Source organism: Herpailurus yagouaroundi, unplaced genomic scaffold, assembly GCF_014898765.1.
Source record: "Herpailurus yagouaroundi ecotype Mexico unplaced genomic scaffold, PumYag 28, whole genome shotgun sequence".
In the NCBI taxonomy this organism is placed as follows: Eukaryota; Metazoa; Chordata; class Mammalia; order Carnivora; family Felidae; genus Herpailurus; species Herpailurus yagouaroundi.
This window is the reverse complement of record NW_024412376.1, coordinates 48,006,783-48,030,586: the sequence shown is the minus strand read 5'-3', so window position 1 is coordinate 48,030,586 and position 23,804 is coordinate 48,006,783. Positions and strand designations below refer to the sequence as shown.

Sequence of the window (23,804 nt, the reverse complement as noted above, 5' to 3'; positions counted from 1 at the left end):
AAAAACCAACTCAAAGACTTAATAGACCTAAATGTAAAGCCAAGACTATAAAATTAAAAACAAACATATAAAAGAAAATCTTCATGACCATGATGTAGGTAGAGTTCTTAAAGATAACACCAAAAACACAATAAAAAAGAAGAAAAATTGACAAATTAGACTTCATCACAATTAAAAATGTTTGCTTTCTGAAGGACATCACAAGGAGAAGGAAAAGACTAGCTACAGATTGGGAGAAAACATTTCCAAATCACATATCCATCCGATACGTATTCAGGAGATATATATATATATATATATATATATATATATATATATATGCTAAAGAAAATTCTCGTCAAACAAAAAAACCTATATATGAATGTTTATGTACTTGTAATCGCCAAAAAATGAAAACCCAAATGTCCTTCAATTGGCAAAAGGATAAACAAACTGTATCCAATCTACAACCATATAATGAAATGCTACTCAGCAATATAAAGGCAACAATTGGTCACATAACAACTAAGTGATTACCTGCAAAGAAAGCATATGTGTACATGCTTATATAGGTATCAATAGTATCATACAATTTTCTACAATACATAACAGAAAAGTAAAATACATGCTTTGATGTAGCTATATATAACATTCAATGTGTGCCTGTGTGTGCATGCATGCACATGTGTGCATGTATATGGTTTATATATAAATTGGTCACGTAACAACTAAGTGAAAGAAGTTAGTCTCCAAGGATTACACACTGTATGATTCCATTTGTATGGAATTCTGGAAAAGGGAAAAGTATAAGAACAGAGAACTGATTAGTGGTTGCAAGGAATTAAGAGCAGGGAGTACTTGGCTACAAAAGGAGAAACAGAGGCAGGACTTTTTATCCTGGAGAAATGGGAGCCACTGTAGGATGATCTACAGTTGAGTGAGCATTCACTGTCTATGGTGGAAATAGACAGGTGGGAACAAGTCTGGAGAGGGAAAAATGGAAGTGTTAGCAGTCATTCAGATGAAATATGAAGATGTCCTCACTAGAGCAGCAGAGATGGTGATAGGAAAATGTGGACAGATTTGTGAAGTACATAGGATTACCAACCTACAGGATTGCTTGCTGACTGAAATGGAAATAAGCAAGAGGGAGAGGGTAGGGGTCACAGTGACCCTCAGGGCAATGGCTGTGTCTTTTGGATGGAACGCGAAGGCGGTGCATTTCACACAGAAAACACAGGAAGACCATTTCTGGGCTACAGAGAAGAGGTGCATCAGTGCTATCTCTTACCGGATTTTTGTATGTCTCACAATAAAAGAGCAAGTACTAATTTAGTTCTTTCTAGTGGTTGGGGAGAAATGTCCTAAAATCAGAAAGTAGAAAATCTAAATTTCCAAACACAAAACACAAAACACAAAACCAACAAACAAACCACGACACACAAAAACAAAAGTAACACAAACCTAAGTCTGTGGACGTATTTTCTCTCTGTGTCATTTCATACTTCATTTTACTCAAGGCATTGATCAGCTCTTGGCGATTTCTTTCAGTTTTATTTTTTAAACGTAGAATTTTCTCCTTAAATTCCAAAATATGGTTTCTACAATTAATTAATTGATTACCTGCAAAGAAAGCATATGTGTACATGCTCATATATGTATCAGTACTATCATACAATTTTCTGTAATACATAACAAAAAAGTAAAATATATGCTTTGATATAGCTATATATAACACTCTCTGTGTGCCTGTGTGTGTGTGTGTGTGCATGCACATATGTGCATGTATATAGTTTATATATAAATATGTACATATGATACACATAAAAGGTTGGAGAAAGAGTAAGACATTAAAATAGTACTATCTGGAAGGTGGAATTATTATAAATAGTTTCTGCTTTATAACTCTGTGCTATTTAATATTTTCCAAATTTTTCATTTTTGCACATATTAGATTTGTAATTAAAGGAAAAAACCAATTGAGGCAAAATACTGGCTTTTAAGAATTTTTCTGAAGAAAATAGGGGCGCCTGGGTGGTGCAGTCGGTTAAGCATCCGACTTCAGCCAGGTCACGATCTCGCGGTCCGGGAGTTGGAGCCCCGCGTCAGGCTCTGGGCTGATGGCTCGGAGTCTGGAGCCTGTTTCTGATGCTGTGTCTCCCTCTCTCTCTGCCCCTCCCCGTTCATGCTCTGTCTCTCTCTGTCCCAAAAATAAATAAAAAATGTTGAAAAAAAAATTAAAAAAAAAAAAAAAAGAATTTATCTGAAGAAAACGACCAGAAATATATACACAGATTTGGCTCAAAGGATGTTTAATATAGGCAGCATTACTTATTATTGTAAGAAAATAAGAAACAACCTTAATGCCCAACAATGGAAATATGTTAAATAAATTAAAGAATATCCTTTTTTTTTAAGTTTATTTCGAGAAAGAGAGACAGAGAATGAGACAGAGAGAGAGAGAGAGAGAGAACGAGTGAGGGAGGGGCAGAGAAAGAGAGTGGGAGAGAGAATGAATCCCAAGCAGGTTCCACACTGTTGGTGCAGAGCTTGACATGGGCTTAATGTCACAAATCATGAGATCATGACCCGAGCCGAAATCAAGAGTTCAATACTTAACCTACTGAGCCACCCCGGCGCCCCCAGAATATCCTTTTAAAAGTTATATTGGCTCTGGTATTAAATCATATATAACTGAATCCTAGTTTTGCCACTTAACACCCAAGTGACCTTGGACAAGCTATTTCATGCTTGTTAGCCTATGTTCCTTCATATGCAAATGGATAAAAATCCCTGCCCCACGCCTGGGTAGCAAAGTTGGTTAAGCATCCAATTTCTTGATTTCAGCACAGGTCATGATCTCACAGTTTATGGGATCGAGCCCTGAGTTGGGCTCTGCTGACAGTGCAGGGCCTGCTTGGGATTCTCTCTCTCTCTCCCTCTGTCTCTCTCCTCCTCCCCCATTCACACATACGTTCTCTCTCAAAATAAATAAATAAACTTAAAAAAAAAAATTCTTGCCCCAGAGTTGGGAAGAAGAAATGCAATAACGCATGTAAACCATGTGGGAAAGCACATGAAAAAAATGCTTTGATAAATGTGCGAGAAATATTACTTATCAACGGGCTACTTTTTATTCATTTATCAATGCAATACTATGCAGCTATGAAAATCATCTTATATAAGAACATTATATTTAATGTTGCACAACTGATTTTTGTTATTTTATTTTCTTTAATGTTTATTGATTTATTTTGAAAGAGTGAGAGAGCATGAACAGAGGAGGGCAGAGAGAGGGAGACAGAGACTCCCAAGCAGGCTCCTTGCTGTCAGTGCAGAGCCTGATGTGGGACTTGAATTCACGAACCGTGAGATCATGACCTGAGCGGAAATCAAGAGTCAGACGCTTTACTGACGGAACCACCCAGGTGCCCCAAAACAACTGGTTTTTAAAAACAAAACTGTACATAAAATCATTTCCTTTTTTCAAAAAAAAATATACAGATAGTAAAAAAGAAAAAGCATACAAGTTTACATGCTGTTAATATATAATCTTTAGTTTGTTGAATCACTTTTTGTTTCCTATTTTTATAAAATTCTTTTGTTCTATCATGCTGCATTGCTTCTATAATCAGAAAAAAAGTTAACAAATAAAATAATTAAACACCTTTATGTGCCACCTACTGTGTGTCAAGGGACATACAGCAATAAAAAAAGATATGGTAGTTCTTGCCTTCAGGAAGTTTATAGGCTAATTGGTACAGCTAAATTAATTGATAATTTAAATCATTGTGAGATTTCGGATGTTACAAATTTCCTTCTCCTTATTAGGGTTTCAACTTATTGGGTACACATAGATAACACCAGCCCCAAACACTGGCTGTCAGTTTTATTTGGGGTTGCCTGACAATGGGTACATTGCAGTGTGTGCTGGGATGTCCTATTTCCCTATCCAAGTTAACTTACCCCCACCCCATTATCAAAAGAGCTGCTGGACAACAGTAGGGCCACACCCACAAAGGGGGTGACTTGTCACATGTGCTCACTACTTCGGGGGAAAAAGCAGGGAGAACTGGCCCTTCTTTCATAGAGTACATAAGAGATGTTATAAGAGAAAGAGTCCAGGGGCGCCTGGGTGGCGCAGTCGGTTGAGCGTCCGACTTCAGCCAGGTCACGATCTCGCGGTCCGTGAGTTCGAGCCCCGCGTAGGGCTCTGGGCTGATGGCTCAGAGCCTGGAGCCTGTTTCCGATTCTGTGTCTCCCTCTCTCTCTGCCCCTCCCCCGTTCATGCTCTGTCTCTCTCTGTCCCAAAAATAAATAAACGTTGAAAAAAAAAAAAAGAGAAAGAGTCCAGAGATGGCCCGAGTTGCCTTTTTAAGGAAGCCATTCTGCCCCCCTGTCAGTGTGGTCTATAGAAGTCGAGTCTGACCAATTTCCCCATTCAGATGAATCTGTCTTCTGAGAGAGGTAATGAGCTTCTGAGAGAAGGCCCAAATGGTCACTTTAAAATGGTCTTTCTAGAACGAAATGAAAGATGTCCCCATGAAGGAAAATATGAGCACAGCTGAATAAGGTTTCAGCCCCTAACTTGTAGTGATAATAGTATGCATAGAGGACAGAGCCCAGACAGCTGGGGGGGGGGGGCCGGGGCCCGGGGCAGAAGACAGAGAAGCATTCTGGAGGATGTGCTGCCTGAGGGGACTCTGGAAGGAGTGTGAGTTATGCAGTCAAGGGAAGCAAGGGAAAGTGTTCTATTTGGAACACTGTGTGCAAAACGCAAGGAGGCATTCAAAACATGGTCTCTATACCCCTAGAAGCTATTCAGTATCTCAAGGATAATAGTGGGAAAATTCAGAGGTGAAAACAGGAATCTGGTTCTGCTGATCGTTTTGATAAGCCATGATAAAGACCTTGAAGTTTTCCCTATACACCAGTGTTTCTCAAACATTTCTTCTAAAAACCCTCTAATGGCAGTAAATTTGAATAAAAGGGATGTGGGTGGAGGCGTAACCTGAAATAGCCCACCACAGTCATGAAATGTCTGTGAAGTTCTTTTAAAATGTGTGCAGTTTTGGGGCGCCTGGGTGGCGCAGTCGGTTGAGCGTCCGACTTCAGCCAGGTCACGATCTCGCGGTCCGTGAGTTCGAGCCCCGCGTCGGGCTCTAGGCTGATGGCTCAGAGCCTGGAGCCTGTTTCCGATTCTGTGTCTCCCTCTCTCTCTGACCCTCCCCCGTTCATGCTCTGTCTCTCTCTGTCCCACAAATAAATAAACGTTGAAAAAAAATATAAAATGTGTGCAGTTTTGCAGCCCATTCTACGGTATATATTTGTTTTGTTTTGTTTTTCGGTTAAGTAATTTTCAGGGGTGCCTGGGTAGCTCAATCAGTTACACGTCAGACTCTCAATTCCGGCTCAGGTCATGATCTCGCATTTCCTGAGTTCAAACCTCCTTGTCCAGTTCTGCAATGACAGTATGGAGCCTGATTGGGATTCTCTCTCTCTTTGCCCCTCCCCTGCTCTCACGCACGCACGCTCTCTCTCAAAATAAGGAAACTTTATACAAAAATTTTTAAAAATGATTTAATATTTGCCTATATTGTGAAATGGTCACCACAATAAACCTAGTTAAAATGTATTTGTTTTAATATAAAGATAATGAATGGAGTCATGTTCTGCCCTCCTCCCAACCTTTTTTTTCCGATGACTTTACATACCTTGGAACATCACTACAGGCTACCACTTCAGTTGAGAAACACGGCTGAAGACTATCATGTGCAACGTGTGTTTTAGAAAGATCATTCTGGGGGTGCCTGGGTGGCTCAGCTGGTTAAGTGTCTGACCCACTCAGGTCGTGATCTCACAGTTCCTGGGTTCAAGCCCTGCGTCAGGCTCTGTACTGATGGCTCGGAGCCCGGAGCCTGCTTTGGATTCTGTGTCTCCCTCTCTCTCTGCCCCTCCCCTGCTTGTGCTCTGTCTTGCTCTTTCTCAAAAGTAAATAAAAAACATTAAAAATTTTTTTTTCAGAAAGATCATTCTCGTAGCCATATGTTGTTTCAGGAAGGCAAAACTGAGGCCAGAGAAACCACCATTTAGGAAACTACAGTGATAGCAGTTTCATGTGAGAGATGACCAAAGAATAAGCCATAGCAGAAAGGACTAGGAAGTAGGGGTTAAGATGAGAAATATCTGAGAACTTTCATTGGAAAGACTTTGCACTGACTGAAAGAGGGAGACTAGAATCCCTGCTAGGCTTCAGACATGACCACTAGATTTCTTCAGTCTGAATTGGGGAAACAGGAAAAGAGCAATTGTGATGCTTATGAGGTTTCCAAATATGTGGCAAACATTTGAAGTTCAAGGGAGAGATTAGGGCTGGCATTATAGTGAGAGCAAAAGTAAGATTCACTTACAAAATGGAGTAAGAAAATGTAGTGATAAAAATACTGTCCCAGTCTTATCTCCTGCATGTTTCCTTTATCCCTGCCTTGGCGCACATCAGCCTTAGCCTAGGGCAGAGGGTTCAGTCTTTGAAATCCAGCAGGGTGCCTAAGTGTCTGGTTCCCAGAAGTCTTGGATCCCCGGCCATGGCAAAAGTGGCCCCTCTTGACAGCACTGTATATCCATCTTGCTGGTTCCATTTACCTTTCAGATATGACAGCTTGGAACAAAACTTGTGTCTTGCCTGAATTCTACCTAACTGAAGATAGGAAGCAACTAGTAAACTGTAATATTCTAATACTTCCCTGCCAAGGCTCAATGGACCATCCACCCCAAGACACAACAGAGGGAAGTGAACCTGCTGCTTCGCTGCTCTCTAATAGGATGTTTTGTTTCTCCCCTTTGGGTTGGAGGGAGCCCCATCGCTCCTGTGCTCAATTGGCAGCCGGCTCCATCTCTAGGGTCTGTCACAACACCTCTCCGTCTCCAGTTACCTGTCACTGAATCTCTCAAATGCAACAGTTTCATGTTATATGGATTATCCTGCCAACAGGGACACCCATCAATGGAATAACACAAACAAACAGGTTGATTTGGGTTTTATGGATGGTTGGGCTCGCTGAAACAGGGCTGTGGAGGTTTAGGGAAAGACCCAACTGGCTGGCTAATCATCGCAGAGAATTGCATAATTACGAGTTCTGGCAGTCCTCGGTGATGTGTTGTACCCCACCCATGCACAAGTCCCTGGCCTTTTATGATACAACCAGCAGAACTCAAGGCTCTACACCTGCAGTCTTCCCTAGTGACTGGCTGGTGGCACAAGATACATGGTGTCTTCCCTCCATCCACCTCCAAGGGAAGGCCAGACAAGAGTGAAAGACAAATGACAAGGGTGAAAAGGCACTGTTAGATCCAAGCCACAATTTCATCTGCACATATCAATCACTCAGTCACGATTAGATGGAGGACTTGCTGCTCTGAACTGATTTTTTTCTCAGCAGCCTTGTGAAGGCCTCCTGATTTGGGCCCCCGAATTGATCCAGCTGACCCAGTGCATAGGCAGATGTCTGGGACCGGTCAGTTTACTGGCTGGCAATTTGTGTGGGTTGTCACTGCCCTCACAGTGCAATACTAGGAATTTTGCATATTCTCTACAGATGGAAAGACGGGGCTATAGCTGAGAGATCACAAACCATTTGGTTTCAGTAGACAGTGGGGTGTGAAGAATAGAAGCAACTTGCTGTTTCTTCTTGCAACACGGTGACGAAGTGTTCAGAATTCATTTACGATTCCAAGGAAAGCCTGAGTTTTTCTTTGGGCAGGACTGCTCTTGTCAGGGGCTTCTACAGCTCACTAGCCAGAACAGTCGCCTGGCCACTCAATTCATTCACATGTTCAACAAATATTTATTAAACTAAATAATGTTACATGTCCTGTGGGTATGACAATGCACAGAACAGACAGAACTCCTGGTCCCCTTGGAACTTACATCCTACTGGAAGGAAAAAAAAAGAATAGGTGAATTATACATTTTATTAGAAAGATGGTAAGTACAAGAAAAATATAAAGCAGGGAAAAAGGATACAGAGTGCTGATGATGGCTGGGTTGGGGAGGTTTTAACTGTCAACAGGGTGATCAGAGAAGGCTTTTCTAAGGAGGTAACATGTGAGCACAGACAGGAACAAAGTAAAGGAAGGAATGCTGCAAGTAACTCTGGTGCAGCGAGAAGAGCATGTGCAAAAGCCCCGAGGCAGGAGTGCACCCATTATTTCCAGAAATAGCATGCAGCCCAGTGTGGTTGAAGCAAAATGAATGACAGGAAGAGTGGCAGGTGATAAAATCACAAAGCCACCGTTGTAAGGACTTTAGCTTTTACTTGAAGCAAAGTGGAGACCCAACAGAAGTCCATAAGCACAGACTCAAATAATCTGAATTACATCAGGACAGGTTCCTTCTATCTGCTGTGTGAAAAACAGAATTAGAGAAACTGAGACTGAAGAAGGGAGATCAGGGGAGAGATGTCTGTGGCTTAGAAAATATTGTTAGGATAAGTGGTGAGGAATGGTTTAATTTTGGACATATTTTGAAGGGAAAGAAAATAGAATTTGCTGACATTGAATGTAGGACATGAAAAAAGAGACAATGATATTCTGAGCAACTAGAAGAAGGGAACAGCCATTTACTATGACGGAGAAGGTGAAGGGAGCAAGCTTTGGTGCGAATTCTAGGAGTCTGGCTGGAGATGTATGAGATTTGAGGTGCTTCTCACACATCTCAGTAGGTAGCTCCACACGTGAGTCTGGCAGGAGGACTGGCCTGACCTGGACATATACATTTAGAGAGCCCTGTTTAGATTCAGGAGATCACTAGGGGAATGGGGATGAGTAGAGAAGAGATGAGGTCCAAGGGCTAAATCCTGGGGCACCCCAAGTTACAGGGTGAATAAATGAGAGAAGACAGTAACAAAGCTAAGACGGATTAGCTGGTGAGGCAAGAGGAAACTCGCATGTGTGTGAAATCCTGGAAACCAAGTGAGGAAAGTGTTTCAAGAAGACGAGAGGCATCAACTGTCAACTGGTGCTGAACAGGACGAGGGGGATGAGGACGGGGTGGATGGTGACTCAGCAGTGTGCAGTCGCCAGTGGCTGTGCGGCAGTGAAGTGAAAGCCTAGAGCTGGATGGGTTCAGGAGAAAGCAGGAGGAGAGGGCTTAGAGACAGGGCATCTAGACAACTCTTTCGAGGAGTTTTGCCATGAGAGGGGGTAGGATGATGGGCAGTAACTAGGGTGGGAGTGGAAGCGAGAGAGAGAGAGAGAGAGAGTTCTTCATTTTCCTTCATAGGATGGGAAAGAAACACAATGTTTGTATACAGATGGATGTGATCCGGGAAAAGGGAGAAAACTGGAGATACGTGTGTAAGTAGACAAGAGGGAATGGCATCCGGTATGCGAGGGGAAGGTGGGCTTCAGCCAGAAACACAGATAGTTGCAGCCATAATGGGACAGAACTCAGGATGCCTGGCCCTTAGCTACCCCAACGATGGTGGGATTTCCATTGACTATGGAACTTCTGGAAGCTCTCTTCCTATTGCTTCTAGTTGTCGGTGAAATAGGAAGTACGGTCATCAGCTGAGAGTGAGGGGAGAAGAAGGTACTGGGGCCTGAAGAGAAAGAAGTATGGAATAGTTTCCTGGGAGAGCAGGAGGGCAGACAGGACAGGGAAATGTAGCATGGTTCTGATGCAGCCTCCGGGGCCTGCTGGAGTTCAGGGGGTCATGAATTCGAAGTGAGACCGTCACTGTGGCTGTTTATTTCACTCCAGCCACATTCAGTCATCAGGAGGCAGATGCAGAGTAAAAGGAGGACAGGATTTCACCAGGGTGTGATTTAGCCAAGTGGATATAACGGACAAAGAACCAAGGGACTTGAGGGTGTACACTAGGGAGCTGTTATAATGATTGTCCACGGAATCGAAACCTGATGATGAAGAACACAGTGAGGGGGAGGCATGTGAAAAGGTAGATGAGTCAACAGATTGTAGGTCTCAGTGTGTCAAAAGATTACAGTAGTTGGGGTACTAAAGACAATGGCCTGGAAATTTGGGAGGTGGTGGTCACAGATTTGGTTGCACGAGATGGAGATTACGGAAACATGGCAATTATTGCTAATGAGGGAGAGTGACCCGAGAGTTTAAAGATGATTGCAGAAGGAGAGAAAGTGGGGTATCACTTGATATTGTCAGGGTAAATAATGAGGCATCTTGGGAAGAAAGGTGAGAGAAAGATTTGGAAGCAACAATGAGAGGGAAGGCGGGCATCTACCCTACCTTGAGTACAAATGGTGTGGGAGAGAAAACACCACTCTTTGAGAACAGTGTCCTCAGGCAAGTGTCCTCAGTGTCTCAGAAGCAGTGTCCTCAGGCAAGAGCTAATTTCAGTGAAAGAAAGAGGGCAAAAGAAACTTTAAGGGATGAAGACATAGACAATGTTCATAATGGCCGTGAGCTCTATGGAAAGGCGGGGGGCACAATGCGTAGAACCATGTGTGGATTAGAGTCCAGAAGAGGATTAACGTGGGAGTCAGGGGCTGGGATAAAGGGCTTAATGAGATCAACCTTGATGGTCTCAACGTAGAATGTGGGGACAACATTGTGAGCGTTGGGAAGACAGACGGATGTGTATCTATCTTGTCAGGGGCTCCAGGAACACCGCTGTTCTTTCTTGAGCTTTATTGATGGAGGTGTGAGGGCGAAGGGTGGGTGTCTTACTCTGACCATTAGGGTCTCTGGGACTCTCTTTTGACCCTGATGACAGAGGCATTGAGACTGGGAGGAGAGGTCTTAACTCTGAGCACATGCAGCTCCCTATTGAATTAGCTGCAGTCTTGGAAGTCAAGTAATTTTAGGTGATGCATTGCAGGCCCAAACAATATCACAGCTCTGTAAGTGAAAAAGAGGCTGAGTTTGCACATGGATGAGCAATCCGTGGTGTTTGCCATAGTCAGGGAGATAAGAGATAGCCCAAAAAAGTTGGGAGCCTATAATGGGCGTGTGTGTGTGTGTGTGTGTGTGTGTGTGTGTGTCTGCCTGTCTGTCTCATCTCCTCTTCCCTCTTTCTCTCACTTTCCTTCATTCCTTCTCCATGAAGTTGCTACAGTAACACAGGACTCAGGAGCCAATTCTGCCTAATGAATAATGAAGAGCAATGAGTTGGAAGGAACCCAAAGCGTTGAATGAAGTTAGGGAGAAGAGTCTCCCTACCAGCCTATTATTTATTTATTTATTTATTTATTTATTTATTTATTTATTTTTAATTTTTTTTCAACGTTTATTTATTTTTGGGACAGAGAGAGACAGAGCATGAACGGGGGAGGGGCAGAGAGAGAGGGAGACACAGAATCGGAAACAGGCTCCAGGCTCTGAGCCATCAGCCCAGAGCCCGACGCGGGGCTCGAACTCACGGACCGCGAGATCGTGACCTGGCTGAAGTCGGACGCTTAACCGACTGCGCCACCCAGGCGCCCCCCAGCCTATTATTTAAATGTTAAACCACTGCTGTTTTGGATACCTGTTAACACATTGGAACTTGCATTCTAATGGATACAAAGCAACTAGAATATGGCCCAGAGAAAATAAGGGAACAGGGGCCCCAACTGGCTCAGTCAGAAGAGTACCATCTTGGGGTCATGAGTTCCTGCTTCATGTGGAGAGTAGAGATTACTTAAATAAATAAAACTTTTGAAAAAAGACAAGAAGAAAAGAAGGGAACAGAGCAGCTTCCAATCTTGGCTGCTTTGTTAAAATATTTAAACATTTAATTAGATAAGCAATTCATAGGTTGAAACACACACACACACACACATACACACACGATAATCACCTCTAATGTTTTGTTTTACAGGGTTCTAGACTTTAACCTACTTTTTTTTCTGTCATATAAAAATCAGATAGAATAATGCAGGGGGAAAGGCATTAAGTTAAAGTGATTCCCTTTATGCTGAAAAAGGTATAATCTATGATGAAAACAACAGTTATTTTTTAAGTAGTCAAATACCAAAATACATAAAGAAAAAACTATTAGAGACAAGAATATAGGATATTGTATTTCAATTAGGAAAAGCATAGGAAATGGCTAACAGTTTGGATAGAAAAAAGGTAAATTCACAGTTTGGAAAATAAATTTCAGATGGGTTTTTTTTTAATTAGGGTAAAATATGAAACTGTAAAAGTGATGGTGGTATTTTTGGGTAGAAACATGTAATACTTTTTTCATTCATCTGCCTCGTATGAACCAAGGGCACACACTGTCCAGCCAGTGTCAAAACTGGATAATGCCACTCCCCTGCTCAAAATCCTCCAGAGATTTCTCCTCACACTTAGTAAAATCAGCAAAGCCCTCACCATGACAGGATCAGTCCTCTGACCCTCCCTGGCTTCATCTCCTACCTGTTCTGCCCCACTCAGAGGGAGCTCAGCTCCAGCCACACTGGTGGCTGTTCCTCACAGGAATCACCCTCCTACCTTGGGGCTTTGACTTTTGCAATTTTCTGAGCAGGCAATGTTTGTCCCCCAGATATTGATATGGCTAGAGTTTTCCAGTTTCATTCAGTTTTCTGTTAAAATGTTACCTCCTCTGAGAAGCCTACCCTGCCACCCTATATGAAACAGTACCCCTTTCTCACTCCTCTTACCCTTCCCCATCCCCAAATTTCTCATCACTACCAGACTTTCTATTATGTATATGCTGTTGGGGTTTTTTGTTTGTGTGTTTGTTTTGTTTTTTGTATTTACTGTTTTTATGTCTCTCTCCAGAGCTCTTTAGAATGCAAGCTTGAGAATAGCAAGAATTTGGGGGGTTTTGGTACCAAATTCCCAATGTCCGAAACAGTAATAGGCATATAGCCCCTCACAAATATATGCTGAAATGAATGAACAAATTAATGCATGGACTTGCCAACATAGTAACTGAGTGATTTAAAAAAATTTTTGTTTAATGTTTGTTTATTTTTGACAGAGAGAGAAAGACAGAGAGAGAGAGAGAGAGAGAGAGAGAGAGAGAGAGAGAGTGAGCATGAGTGGGGGAGGGGCAGAGAGAGAAAGGGAGACACAGAATCTGAAGCAGGCTCCAGGCTCTGAGCTGTCAGCACAGAGCCCGAGGCGGGGCTCGAACTCACAGACAGAGAGATCATGACCTGGGCCGAAGTCGGACGCTCAACTGACTGAGCCACCCAGGTGCCCCTTTTTTAATTTTTTAAATGTTTATTTATTTGAGTGATTTTAAACTGAATTGTGCTTTAATCAAAAGAACTGCAGCTATCCCAGATAAATCTTGAATATTCATAAGGTAGATACTGCTTGAAGGTTTTTACAAACTTTAGAAGTAGACATAGTTTAACCAGTATAACACTATTCCTGGGGCTCCTGGAGTGATATGCTCTTTGCAAATTGGATCATGTGTTTGAAATTGATACATCATGGGTGATGCAACATGTCTAAGCTTCCCCAATGTAAGTCAGTCCCTGAGGGATCAATTTGGTAAACATGAAAAGAAAGAGTTTTCTCTAGAGGAAACAGTATTTGCAGAAACATCCATGCAAAAAAGGTAAAAGAGATATTCCCTAGTCTTACATCTGCTTCTTATATATTTTTACTTGATAATTCAACAAGAAAAATATTTATATTATTTGTGTATTCATTCAGGTATTTTGTGAGGATGAAATGTTATAAAAATATGTTGCAAAGGTTTGAAATTAATAATAATACGATGTTTTGAGTCAATTGTGGTGAAATTATAAAAACAGACACCAATCCATGTGTGCAATGGGCCAATGTGACTTCCACCCATCAGAAAGGAGCCAGGTGAGGTCCTAAGTACCACTGACTTTTGCAAGAGTCTGAGGCACAGCCCCCCAAGTAGAAATAAAACGTAAGACTCTTTTGTAATTTTAAATTTTCTGTAGCCACGTTTAAAAAAGTAAGAAGAAGCAAGGTAATTGTAAAGAATATATTTAATGTAATTCAATATACCTGAAATAATTACCATAAAAAATAATTAATGGAAGAGTTTACATTCTATTTGTACTAAGTAGACTAAATCCTGTGTGTATTTTATACTTGTAGTACATCTTCATTTGCATGCTAAATTTTAATGGCAACTGACATGCAGTCTTACCAAAACAATAAAACTTTGCTTAGTGGAGAAATATTTTGCACTGCTTCAATCCTTACATTTAAATTAGTTAAAATAAAACAAAATTTAAAATTCAGTGCCTCAGTTGCACTAACCATATTTCAAGTGTTCAACAGCCACCTAGTTAGGGGTCACCATACTGGACAGCAGGTCTATGGCACCAGCTGTGAGGTTATTACAAATGCAGTATCTCATGGGGCACCTGGGTGGCTCAGTCAGTTAAGCATCTGAATCTTGGTTTTGGCTCAGGTTTTGTGAGTTCAAGCAGGCTGTTAGTGCAGAGCTTGCTTGGGATTCTCTCTCTCTCCTCTCTCTGCCCCTCCCCTGCTCGTGTTCTCTTTCTCTCTCCCTCTCTTTCTCAAAATGAATAAAAAATAAACTTGAAAAAAAAAAGGGAAATGCAGTATTTCAAACTGCACCCCAGACTTACTGAGTCAGAGTCTGAACTTTAATAAAATTCACAGGTGACTGGTATGCATGTTCAAATTTGAGAAGCACTGTTATCAGTCTCTTTAATTGTTTTATCTTTCTCATCATTGGCTTTACCATAGTGTAGATCATTATTGCTTCTGGCTGCGCTATTGTAACTGCCTCTTAATTAGTCTCTCACCGCCAATCCACACTTAATCTTCTGGAAATACTTCCCAAAGACTTTAAATGGTTCTCTGAATGTTTACTGAATAAAGTCCAAACTGCTTGCCTTAGTATACAAGGTCCTAGCCATATGGCCATGACCTGACTTTCCCACTCTGTTTCATTCACGAAATACCTCCAGCAATGAGAAGCATCCCAGGGTCTGCATTCTTTCTGCCATGTAATACTTACCACATGTCATTCACTGAGCTATGTGAAAGGTAAACAAACATGGATAAGTCAGGTTCCTGCTCTAAATTACCTGACAAGACATGGGGGAAGGAGCGTATATTTAAACAACCAGTTAATGTAATTGTGAAAACAGACTTATGCTCAAATACAGAGGCAAAGGGAGGCAGAAATGTTTAACTAGTAAGGAAGACTGAGGAGTGGGGGAGGGAGGGAAAAAGGTCTCAGAGCAGAGGAAATATTTGAGAATTTGAAGAATGTATAGAATTTTGCAACACAGCAAAGGGCAGGGAAGGCCATTTCAAACTAAGAAAATAACAACATAAATGCATAAGTATGAAATGGCAGGACGTTCTGAGGGGAAAGCAAGTAATTCACTCGGGGTAGAAAGAAAGAACGAACGGCATGAAGCAAAAGTATTGGCAGACCACTTCAAATTTATTATTCATTTATTTGTACCGAACATGGTCCCAAAGAAAGACTATCTGAGGCAGCTGGTAGGAGATGAAGTTAAAAAGGTACAATACATTTTGGATTACTCCAGTCCACATAGACTGCAATAATCAAATTACACTACGAACCATGTGCTTTGAACTCTCTGAGTTGTCCCTCTGTGCATGAGATTTTTATGATGAACTATTTCAGACATTGCAAAGAGTATGTAAAACAGTCTGAGACAAGAATGAACATCCATGAAGTCACTACCTTAGACTTAAAAATATTCCATCTGTTTCCTTCCAAGATCATGTTCCCCTTCCTCCCCACTCCCAGATCAGCAGAATTTTGAATTTTGTATTAATCATCCATTGCTTTTAAGTTTTACCACTTTTGCAAGCTGATTCACATTTGTTTTTAGACATTAGTCAAAAAATAATACTTATATGTATTCTTCTATACTTGTCCTTTTGCTTAATTTATGTTTTTGAAATCAATCCAGGGGCGCCTGGGTGGCTCAGTCGGCTAAGCGTCCGACTTCGGCTCAGGTCATGATCTCACGGTCCATGAGTTCGAGCCCCGCATCAGGCTCTGTGCTGACAGCTCAGAGCCTGGAGCCTGTTTCAGATTCTGTGTCTCCCTCTCTCTCTGACCCTCCCCCGTTCATGCTCTGTCTCTCTCTGTCTCAAGAGTAAATAAACATTAAAAAAAAAGAAGAAAAAAAAGAAATCAATCCATACTGGTAAGTCAAGCTCTAGTTCATTCATTTTTACTACATTAAATGTGCCATTGTTTTGAACATACAACAACATATTTACCTCTTCTACCCTTGCTGAACACTTACAAAAAATGCAACCAAGAATACACCACATATGTATGTTCAAGAATTTCCCTTGGATATATCTGGTGGTAGGGACGTTATTTTAAACACTGAACAACGTGTATGGCCTGGGTACTGATCACCAAGAAGAGGACTTGGCCATAAACCACTGAGTAAAGCTGCGCACCAGTGTCAGCCCTGACTAGCAGAAAAATTGCTAGGACAGAGGAAATCACGTCACCGAATGAAAGTGATTGAATGTATACGCCCCACTCCCAAGGGGAGTGTGTGTAAATTCCTGCACTTCCATATCCTCACCAAATGTCTGATTTCCTAAATTTAAAAATCTGAAAGGTATGAAAGGGTATCTTGTGTTTTTAATTTGCATTTCCTTAATTGCTAATGAAGTTCTCCATGTTTATTCAACATTTATGTTACACTTGCCCTTAGAGCCTACTTTGCTGATAACAGGTTCAGGTTGCTGATATAAATTTTTCCATCCCTCTTCCAACATTTCCAGGTCTTTGAAGTTCAAATGAATCCCTTGTAAACAACATCAAGTTTGGTTTTGTTTTTATATCCAGTCAGAAAATACTGTAATTTCCTCTTTGGAGCATTTACTATAATGAGTGATATTGTTATGCATTATTTTGCTATTAGTTTAGTAGTCAGACTAGATTTCAACCTGAGTCCTTGACTTATTGCAGTCTCATACAAATTCTTACATTCTCACTTTTCAACAGTGCTGCTAGTCTGTACCATTTAACTCCACTGACCCCTCTCCTATCTTGTGATTGTTGTCATGCATTGTTGTTCTAGATATACTTTAAATTCCACAAGACATTCCAATTATTGTCTTTTTAAAAAAAAAATTTTTTTAACGTTTATTCATTTTTGAGACAGAGAGAGACAGAGCATGAACAGGGGAGGGGCAGAGAGAGAGGGAAACACAGAATCTGAAACAGGCTTCAGGCTCTGAGCTGTCAGCACAGAGCCCGACGCGGGGCTCGAACTCACGGACCGTGAGATCATGACCTGAGCCGAAGTCGGATGCTTAACCGACCAAGCCACCCAGGCGCCACTCCAATTATTGTCTTGAATGGACCCCATTTGCCTCCTGGACTCTGCTGATGTAGAGCTACAGCTGGGACCACTCTCCTCACCACTTCTGCTCCATGGCATTTTGTACGCATATTCTCACAAGGTCATACACTTTGGTATTTATGTACATACTACAACACATACAGTTACAACAGTATATGCTATGTACTTATCCCGCTTGGATGGGATGGAGGCTGCTTTCCCTCTACCAACGGTAGAAAGTGAGACCCCAAGAAATTCATTTATAAAGTTTGGGTGCTCCAGAATGAGCCCTCTTTTCACCAAGTCAATGGCTGGAGAGCATTTCTACCCTGAAAATTGCTGAACTGCCAAACTAACAAAATGTCTCATGCTGACAGATGAAAAGGGGCAGGAGAGTGGGAGAGAAATTGCTAAGCTAAGAGAAAACGTCTGTGAAGTACCCTGCATGCAGCTAGAAATGGCAAAGATGCATGAGTCAGCTATGGCTCAAGTGCATACTGCAGGTCCTAAAGAGGGCCACCTGCTAGGCAAGAAAGTCCTAGCAACAAGAGGCTGTGGCAAGGGCAGCACGAGGAAGGGGGCCCTCAGGCAGATGGATACCCCACACCAGGGAATGGGAAGTGAGGAGACCCCAGCAGATCTCAGAAGTAGTCACAAACTACTGCGTAAGAGTCAGCACTGGATTTCTGCCACACATAAGCACTCTCCAGAGAGACTGAAACCATCAGGCTGCCATCATGCAAGGAAACCTCTGTCCCTGCACCCCTTCCCACCCCAATACCACAGGGGTACAGAGCAAGGGTGGAGGAAGGGTGCAGCAGATTATATTTTCCAAAGATAGCTACAACAGTATCTCTCTCCCACAGCAAATGCTCTTCTGCAGTCACCCGTCAAGAGTTATTCAGTTTCTCTGTTCCCTCGATTCTGGACGAACCCATGATGGTTTTAAACAGACCAGCAGGGGCGCCTGGGTAGCTCAGTCGGTTAAGCGGCCGACTTCGGCTCAGGTCATGATCTCGCGGTCTGTGAGTTGGAGCCCCACGTCGGGCTCTGTGCTGACAGCTCAGAGCCTGGAGCCTGTTTCGGATTCTGTGTCTCCCTCTCTCTGACCCTCCCCCGTTCATGCTCTGTCTCTCTCTGTCTCAAAAATAAATACACGTTAAAAAAATTAAAAAAACAAAAACAGACCAGCAGACTACGGCAGAAGTAAGGCAGTACTAATTTGGGGGGCAGTTTCCTAACTGGCTTGGAAACTAACACTTCCTGCCTTTTGAAGGGTAGTTCAAACTCTGTTTGAGACCACAATGCTATGAGGAGCCCAGGCCAAGTGGAGAGGCCATGGAGGATAAGCCACCATGTGGGGAGACAAGAGAAATGCCAGAGTGAGAAAGCCTCTTAGGAGATTCTCCAGCCCCAAGGATCCCAGCTGATACCACTGCAGATCACAAATCGCTCAGCAGAGCCCATCCTAAATTTCTGATTTAAATTTCTTTGTAAACCAAGAATTAAACAAAATTATTGTTTTTAAGCCACTAAGATTTGGGGAAGTTTTACACCAATCCCAGGACAAGTGTCTCAGAACACATCATTTTCTTCTCTTGCCACTGAGTTTTCCTAGAACCACAAGACTGGTCTGTCCCATAGGAAAAGGAAAAGAAAGCCCTTAATTGACTATGAGGCTAAAGTTCTAAAAAGAATGGGATAGGGTCTCTAGTAACAGGAATGAGACTGTTTGAATAACCAAAAATAAACACAAGAGATACAGAATACATCTTAAATATCACTATGAATCTCTGTGCCAACAGAATAGGGTGTTTGACGGAACACACATGGGCAATTATTGGAAAAACAAAAGTCACTCATATTTATAACCCTCACAAGTTGAACTGCTTTTAAACATCAGTTACAAGGGGTATGGGGTGGCGCCTGGATGATTCAGTTGGTTAAGGGTCTGACTCTTGATTTCGGCTCAGGTCATGACCTCATGGTTCGTGGGATCTAGTCCCACATCGGGCTCTGTGCTATTAGCTTGGGATCCTCTCTCCTCTCTATGACCCTCCCCTGCTGTACTCTCTTTCTCTCTCTCTCGAATTAAATGAATATTTTTAAAAAGTCAATTACAGGGGTGCCTGGGTGGCTCAGTTGGTTGAGCATCCAGCTCTTGGTTTCGGCTCAGGTCATGGTCTCACAGTTTCATGAGTTCAAGCTCTGTGTCTGGCTCTGTGCTGGCAGCACGGAGCTGCTTGGGATTCTCTCTCCCTCCCTCTCTTTCTGCCCCTTCCCTGCTCACACTGTCTCTGTCTCTCTCAAAATAAATAAACTTAAAGTAAATCAATTACATATGTCTGTAAGAGTACTGGCATTTATTTTAAAGTGTCTTAAAAATGCATTCTGATTGTTTCTATATTCTCAAGTGAACGGAGTACCATATGCTTCCTATCATTTCAGTGTTCTTGCTTTCATATTTACACTGTACAAATTCTTTTGATTTTTAATAACTTTATACATACAAAAGAAAAATGTGGAATACATAGGTAAGCTCTGTAGCATAATGTGAAATGAACCCAGGTAACCTATCACCCAAGCTACTAACTTGAACACCGCCCAGTGCCTTTGCTTCCAAGAGTGGATCCCTGTCCCATCCCATGTCACTAATGTCACTACTCTCCTGAGCTGTTTATTGTTCCTTTGCTTTTTAGAGTACAGTTTTTATCAACTTATATACATCCCTTCACTATGTGCTATTTAGTTTGGCTTGTTCCTGGACTCTGTGTGCTGACATCCAGTCTTCATGTGCCCCTTCTAGATCCTCTTTGGTTTGATTAAAACCAGAAGTCTGCTACTTGTCCCAGACTTCCTTACCAGCCATGCTGTCATCACATTTTGCCAAGGGGAGGCAGTTGTGCCAGACTGGAGGCTGCAAAAAGGTGGAGTCCTCCTGCTTCTGGTGGTTCCTCCACCGAACTGCTAGCTCCTGCTGGAGTGTCAGATGTTCAGGCAGCAGCAGGCCAACTGCAGCCCCACTATTGCCAATGGGAGTGGCAGGCCAGTGCTGGCTTTTCCAGGGAGGTAGCTTTTCCATGGGCAGTGGCACTAAATGCTGCATTACCCAGAAACACACTCAGGAGAGGACCTGGAATTGGTTATCTGCCCTACATGGGCTTATGTGCCCTACTTGGGCTTAAATGCAGGGATAGCCTACCACCTGCCAGAGAAGACGGGATACTGGAAGTCTGGGACAGGCACTGGCAAAACACTTACCTAACTGGTCTTCTGTGCTTGACCGGGAAGTGCCTTCTCAGACTGTAGCCTGCAGAGGAAGTGGCTGCGGCATTCACCAATAATACAGGAATGAGGACTTTAAGGATTACAAGTGGATGGGTGTTTCTTCCTGTACTGAAGAACTTCATGAGCATTTCTGACACTGTGAAACTCTCCTCCTTGAAATATTTTCTTGGCTCTCTCAGTTTCCTAGTTTTTCCTTGACTTTGAAATGTTAGTATTCCCCAGGGCTCAGTCTTTGGAATCTTTCCTTATCTATGTCAGCTCCCTATATGATCTCATCCAATCTCGTAGCTTTAAATACTGTATGCTGACAGCTCTCCAATTTTTGTCCCCAGTCCTGACCCAGAATGACATAGCCAATCTCCTATTAATACTTTCATTGGGATGTCTAATAGGCGCCACGGAAATACTCATTTCACCCCGATCTGCCCTTGTCCCGGCCTTCACCATTCCAGTACATGGCACCTCCACTTCTCCAGTTGTCTGAAGTCCACAGTTTCATTTTAATAATATTAACTGTATTAAAATGCCTTCTGAGGTTACTAAAGTGAATTGCCTTCCAAAACTGCTAGAAAAAGGAGTTTATGTTTTGCTTTCTCATTATGAGTTATGATTTATTTATTTTTGTTATAAAAGTGCAAATTATTTATTGTCCTAAAATACATAAAAACACATTTGGATAACGTTCCTTATAGAAAATAAAACAGAGAGAAAGTGTACAAAATGATCAAATATTAGTAGCATAAATCAGATTAATACACATGTCTAATCTCTGAAACAAACGGAATAGAATGTCGATATTGTGTGTACATGACAAAATTAAGTATTAATTAGAGGAATAAACCACTTCCACACTTGATCCTTGACACTACCACCAAGGTTACTTTGTGTGAACCTGAGTCATAAATGTGTTTAGTAAGAATGAAAATTCGGTGTGCCTGGGTGGCTCAGTCCAGTAGGCCTCCCACTCTTGATTCTGGCTCAGGTCATGATCTCACAGTGTGTAAGTTTGAGCCCCAGGTCAGGCTCTGTGCTGACAGCATGGAGCCTGCTTGGGATTCTCTCTCTCCCTCTCTCTCTCCCTGCCCCTCCTCCTGCTTGTGTGCTCTCTAAATAAATAAATAAACAAACAAACAAACATTAAAAAAATGAATGAAAATTTAACCTGAAACAACCTAAGAGCAATCGTGGAAGACTTAATATGTTTACAGGATTCTTGAGCTTAAATTCAAAATCCAATTATATGGACGCTAAAATGTTACACTAGACATTGGGTAAGAAGAGCTGGAAGATAAAATACAGGAAATCTAGTTAAAACTTATTTTTAAATTAAGTTTTTAAAACTTAATTTTTAAATTATAATAATTTTAATAATTAATTTAACTAATTAATTAATTAATTTAATAATTTTTAAAACTTATTTTTAAAAAGAGAGCGAGCGGGGTGCCTGGGTGGCGCAGTCGGTTAAGCGGCCGACTTCAGCCAGGTCACGATCTTGCGGTCCGTGAGTTTGAGCCCCGCGTCAGGCTCTGGGCTGATGGCTCAGAGCCTGGAGCCTGTTTCCGATTCTGTGTCTCCCTCTCTCTCTGCCCCTCCCCCGTTCAAGCTCTGTCTCTCTCTGTCCCCAAAAAAATAAACTTTAAAAAAAAAATTAAAAAAAAAAAAAAAAAAGAGAGCGAGCGAGTGGGAGAGAGGGGCAGAGGGAGAGAGAATCCTAAGCAGGTTCCAAGCTCGGCGCCAAGCAGGTGGGGGTGGGAGGGCTTGATCCCACAACCCTGGGATCACGACCTGAGCCAAAATCAAGGGTCAGACAGATGCTCAACTGACTGACTACGCCACCCAGGAGTCCTACCTCCCACCTCAACCCCCGTGCAATGTTCATACTAAAAACTTACTCATTGTTTATCTAAAGTTCAAATTTCACTGGGCAAATTTCAAATTGAGAACCCCATAAACAAAATGAATTAAAATCTTGGTGTTTCAAAGTTGCAACGCGTTTCAAAGTTGCAACGCAAGACACATGGCCCACTTGAGAATGTTCGGCTGCTATACCAGTGCTCTAAGTTGTCTCTCTCCATCATCTCACCCCTTTTCGGCTTCGCAAAAAAATACTCTCGGGAGCCTTCAAAGGTGGCTCCATAATCTAACGGTGGAACACGAAAGTGGAAAGGGTTCTTAAGTCGGACATTCACCCGTTTCTGGAAACGATGGGAAAGAGGAAGCCGCTGGTGGCGGCAGGGAATCAGGGAACACCCTGGGCCGTTGAACCTTGGGAGGGAAACCGAGTGCGCAGGCAGGAGGGCGTCGGGAGGTCCCCGCAGGCCAATCGGTTAGCGCGCGCGCCTGGCGGGGGTCGCGGCCGCCGGGGTAAACTAGGGGCGTCCGTTATAGCTTAACCGCCGGTCGGACAGGAGCCTGGGGTCGGGGGTAGGGCTACAATTGTAAAACACCTTATAGGAGAGTGGGTGACAGTGTCAGGCTCTCACGTCGCCCCCCTTCTCTTCCACCCGGCCGCCCCGGCAATCCCGGAGCCCCGAAGTCGGAGGGGTGGCAAAGGGGGCAGAGAAGCCACCCTCAGCTTACTAGTTTGAGTCATCCTGGAGATGCAGAAGCAGGAGAAGCTGAAAAGCACGAAGGCGGCCAGCGCGATCAGCACGTTCACGTGCTTCGTCCTCATGGAGCCGGCCTGACGCGGGCGACGGCGGCGCGGCGAGTGGAGGCAACAAGCAGCGCCCCCCGCAGCGGAGGATGAGCGCGCGCCGCCGCGCCTGCGCCTCTGGACGCGCGCTCCCGCGCCCCCTTGCCCTCCCTGTGTCGGTGAGGACCTCAGCACGCCTGTCCTTCGGCTCAGCACTTAGCATCCCGAACTCCTTGCTAGGACTAAGGGTAGTTAAATGCCATCAACTATGGGAAAGCTCTGCACTGCGTGGCACAGTGGTGGGTGCTCAGTAACTGTTAATTTATTTTCCTGTAGCAGTGACTTTTGCGCCAGACCCTAGGCTAAGCAGTTTGCATGTATTAGCTGGGTAAATCCTCACAACATCCCAATTTTTTTAAAGTAATAAAGATAATAGTATCTAATATGCTATTGGTATCTTTTACCTTGAAAGAAAGGAGCCGTTGTGAATTTGAGCTACAGGATACACAGCTGGAAGTAGTTCTGCTACAAACCTTGTACATAGATAAGTTTATAAATATAAGTTCCTAAATAAAATATGTATCTTTAGCTTTAAATGAAAGCCATCAAATGCCCA

The 23,804-nt window shown here is 42.7% G+C and overlaps 1 protein-coding gene across 11 annotated transcripts in view; it reads right to left on the bottom strand.

Moving 5' to 3' along the window:
- MGAT4D (MGAT4 family member D) overlaps positions 1 to 23,291 on the bottom strand; it is a 61,016-nt gene extending 37,725 nt beyond the window's left edge. For 10 of the 11 annotated variants that reach the window (XR_005789716.1, XR_005789732.1, XR_005789733.1 and 7 more), the window contains exons 1-2: positions 23,134 to 23,291; positions 1,444 to 1,602 (exon numbers count right to left, since the gene is read on the bottom strand). Coding sequence is in view for 7 of the 11 variants with exons in the window: in XM_040473420.1 (XP_040329354.1) it covers positions 1,444 to 1,602; positions 23,134 to 23,227 (253 nt within the window). In the remaining 4 variants the exon portion in view is untranslated. The remainder of the gene's footprint in view (positions 1 to 1,443; positions 1,603 to 23,133) is intronic. The other variant, XM_040473456.1, reaches the window with a different exon arrangement.
- Positions 23,292 to 23,804: the final 513 nt, after the last annotated feature.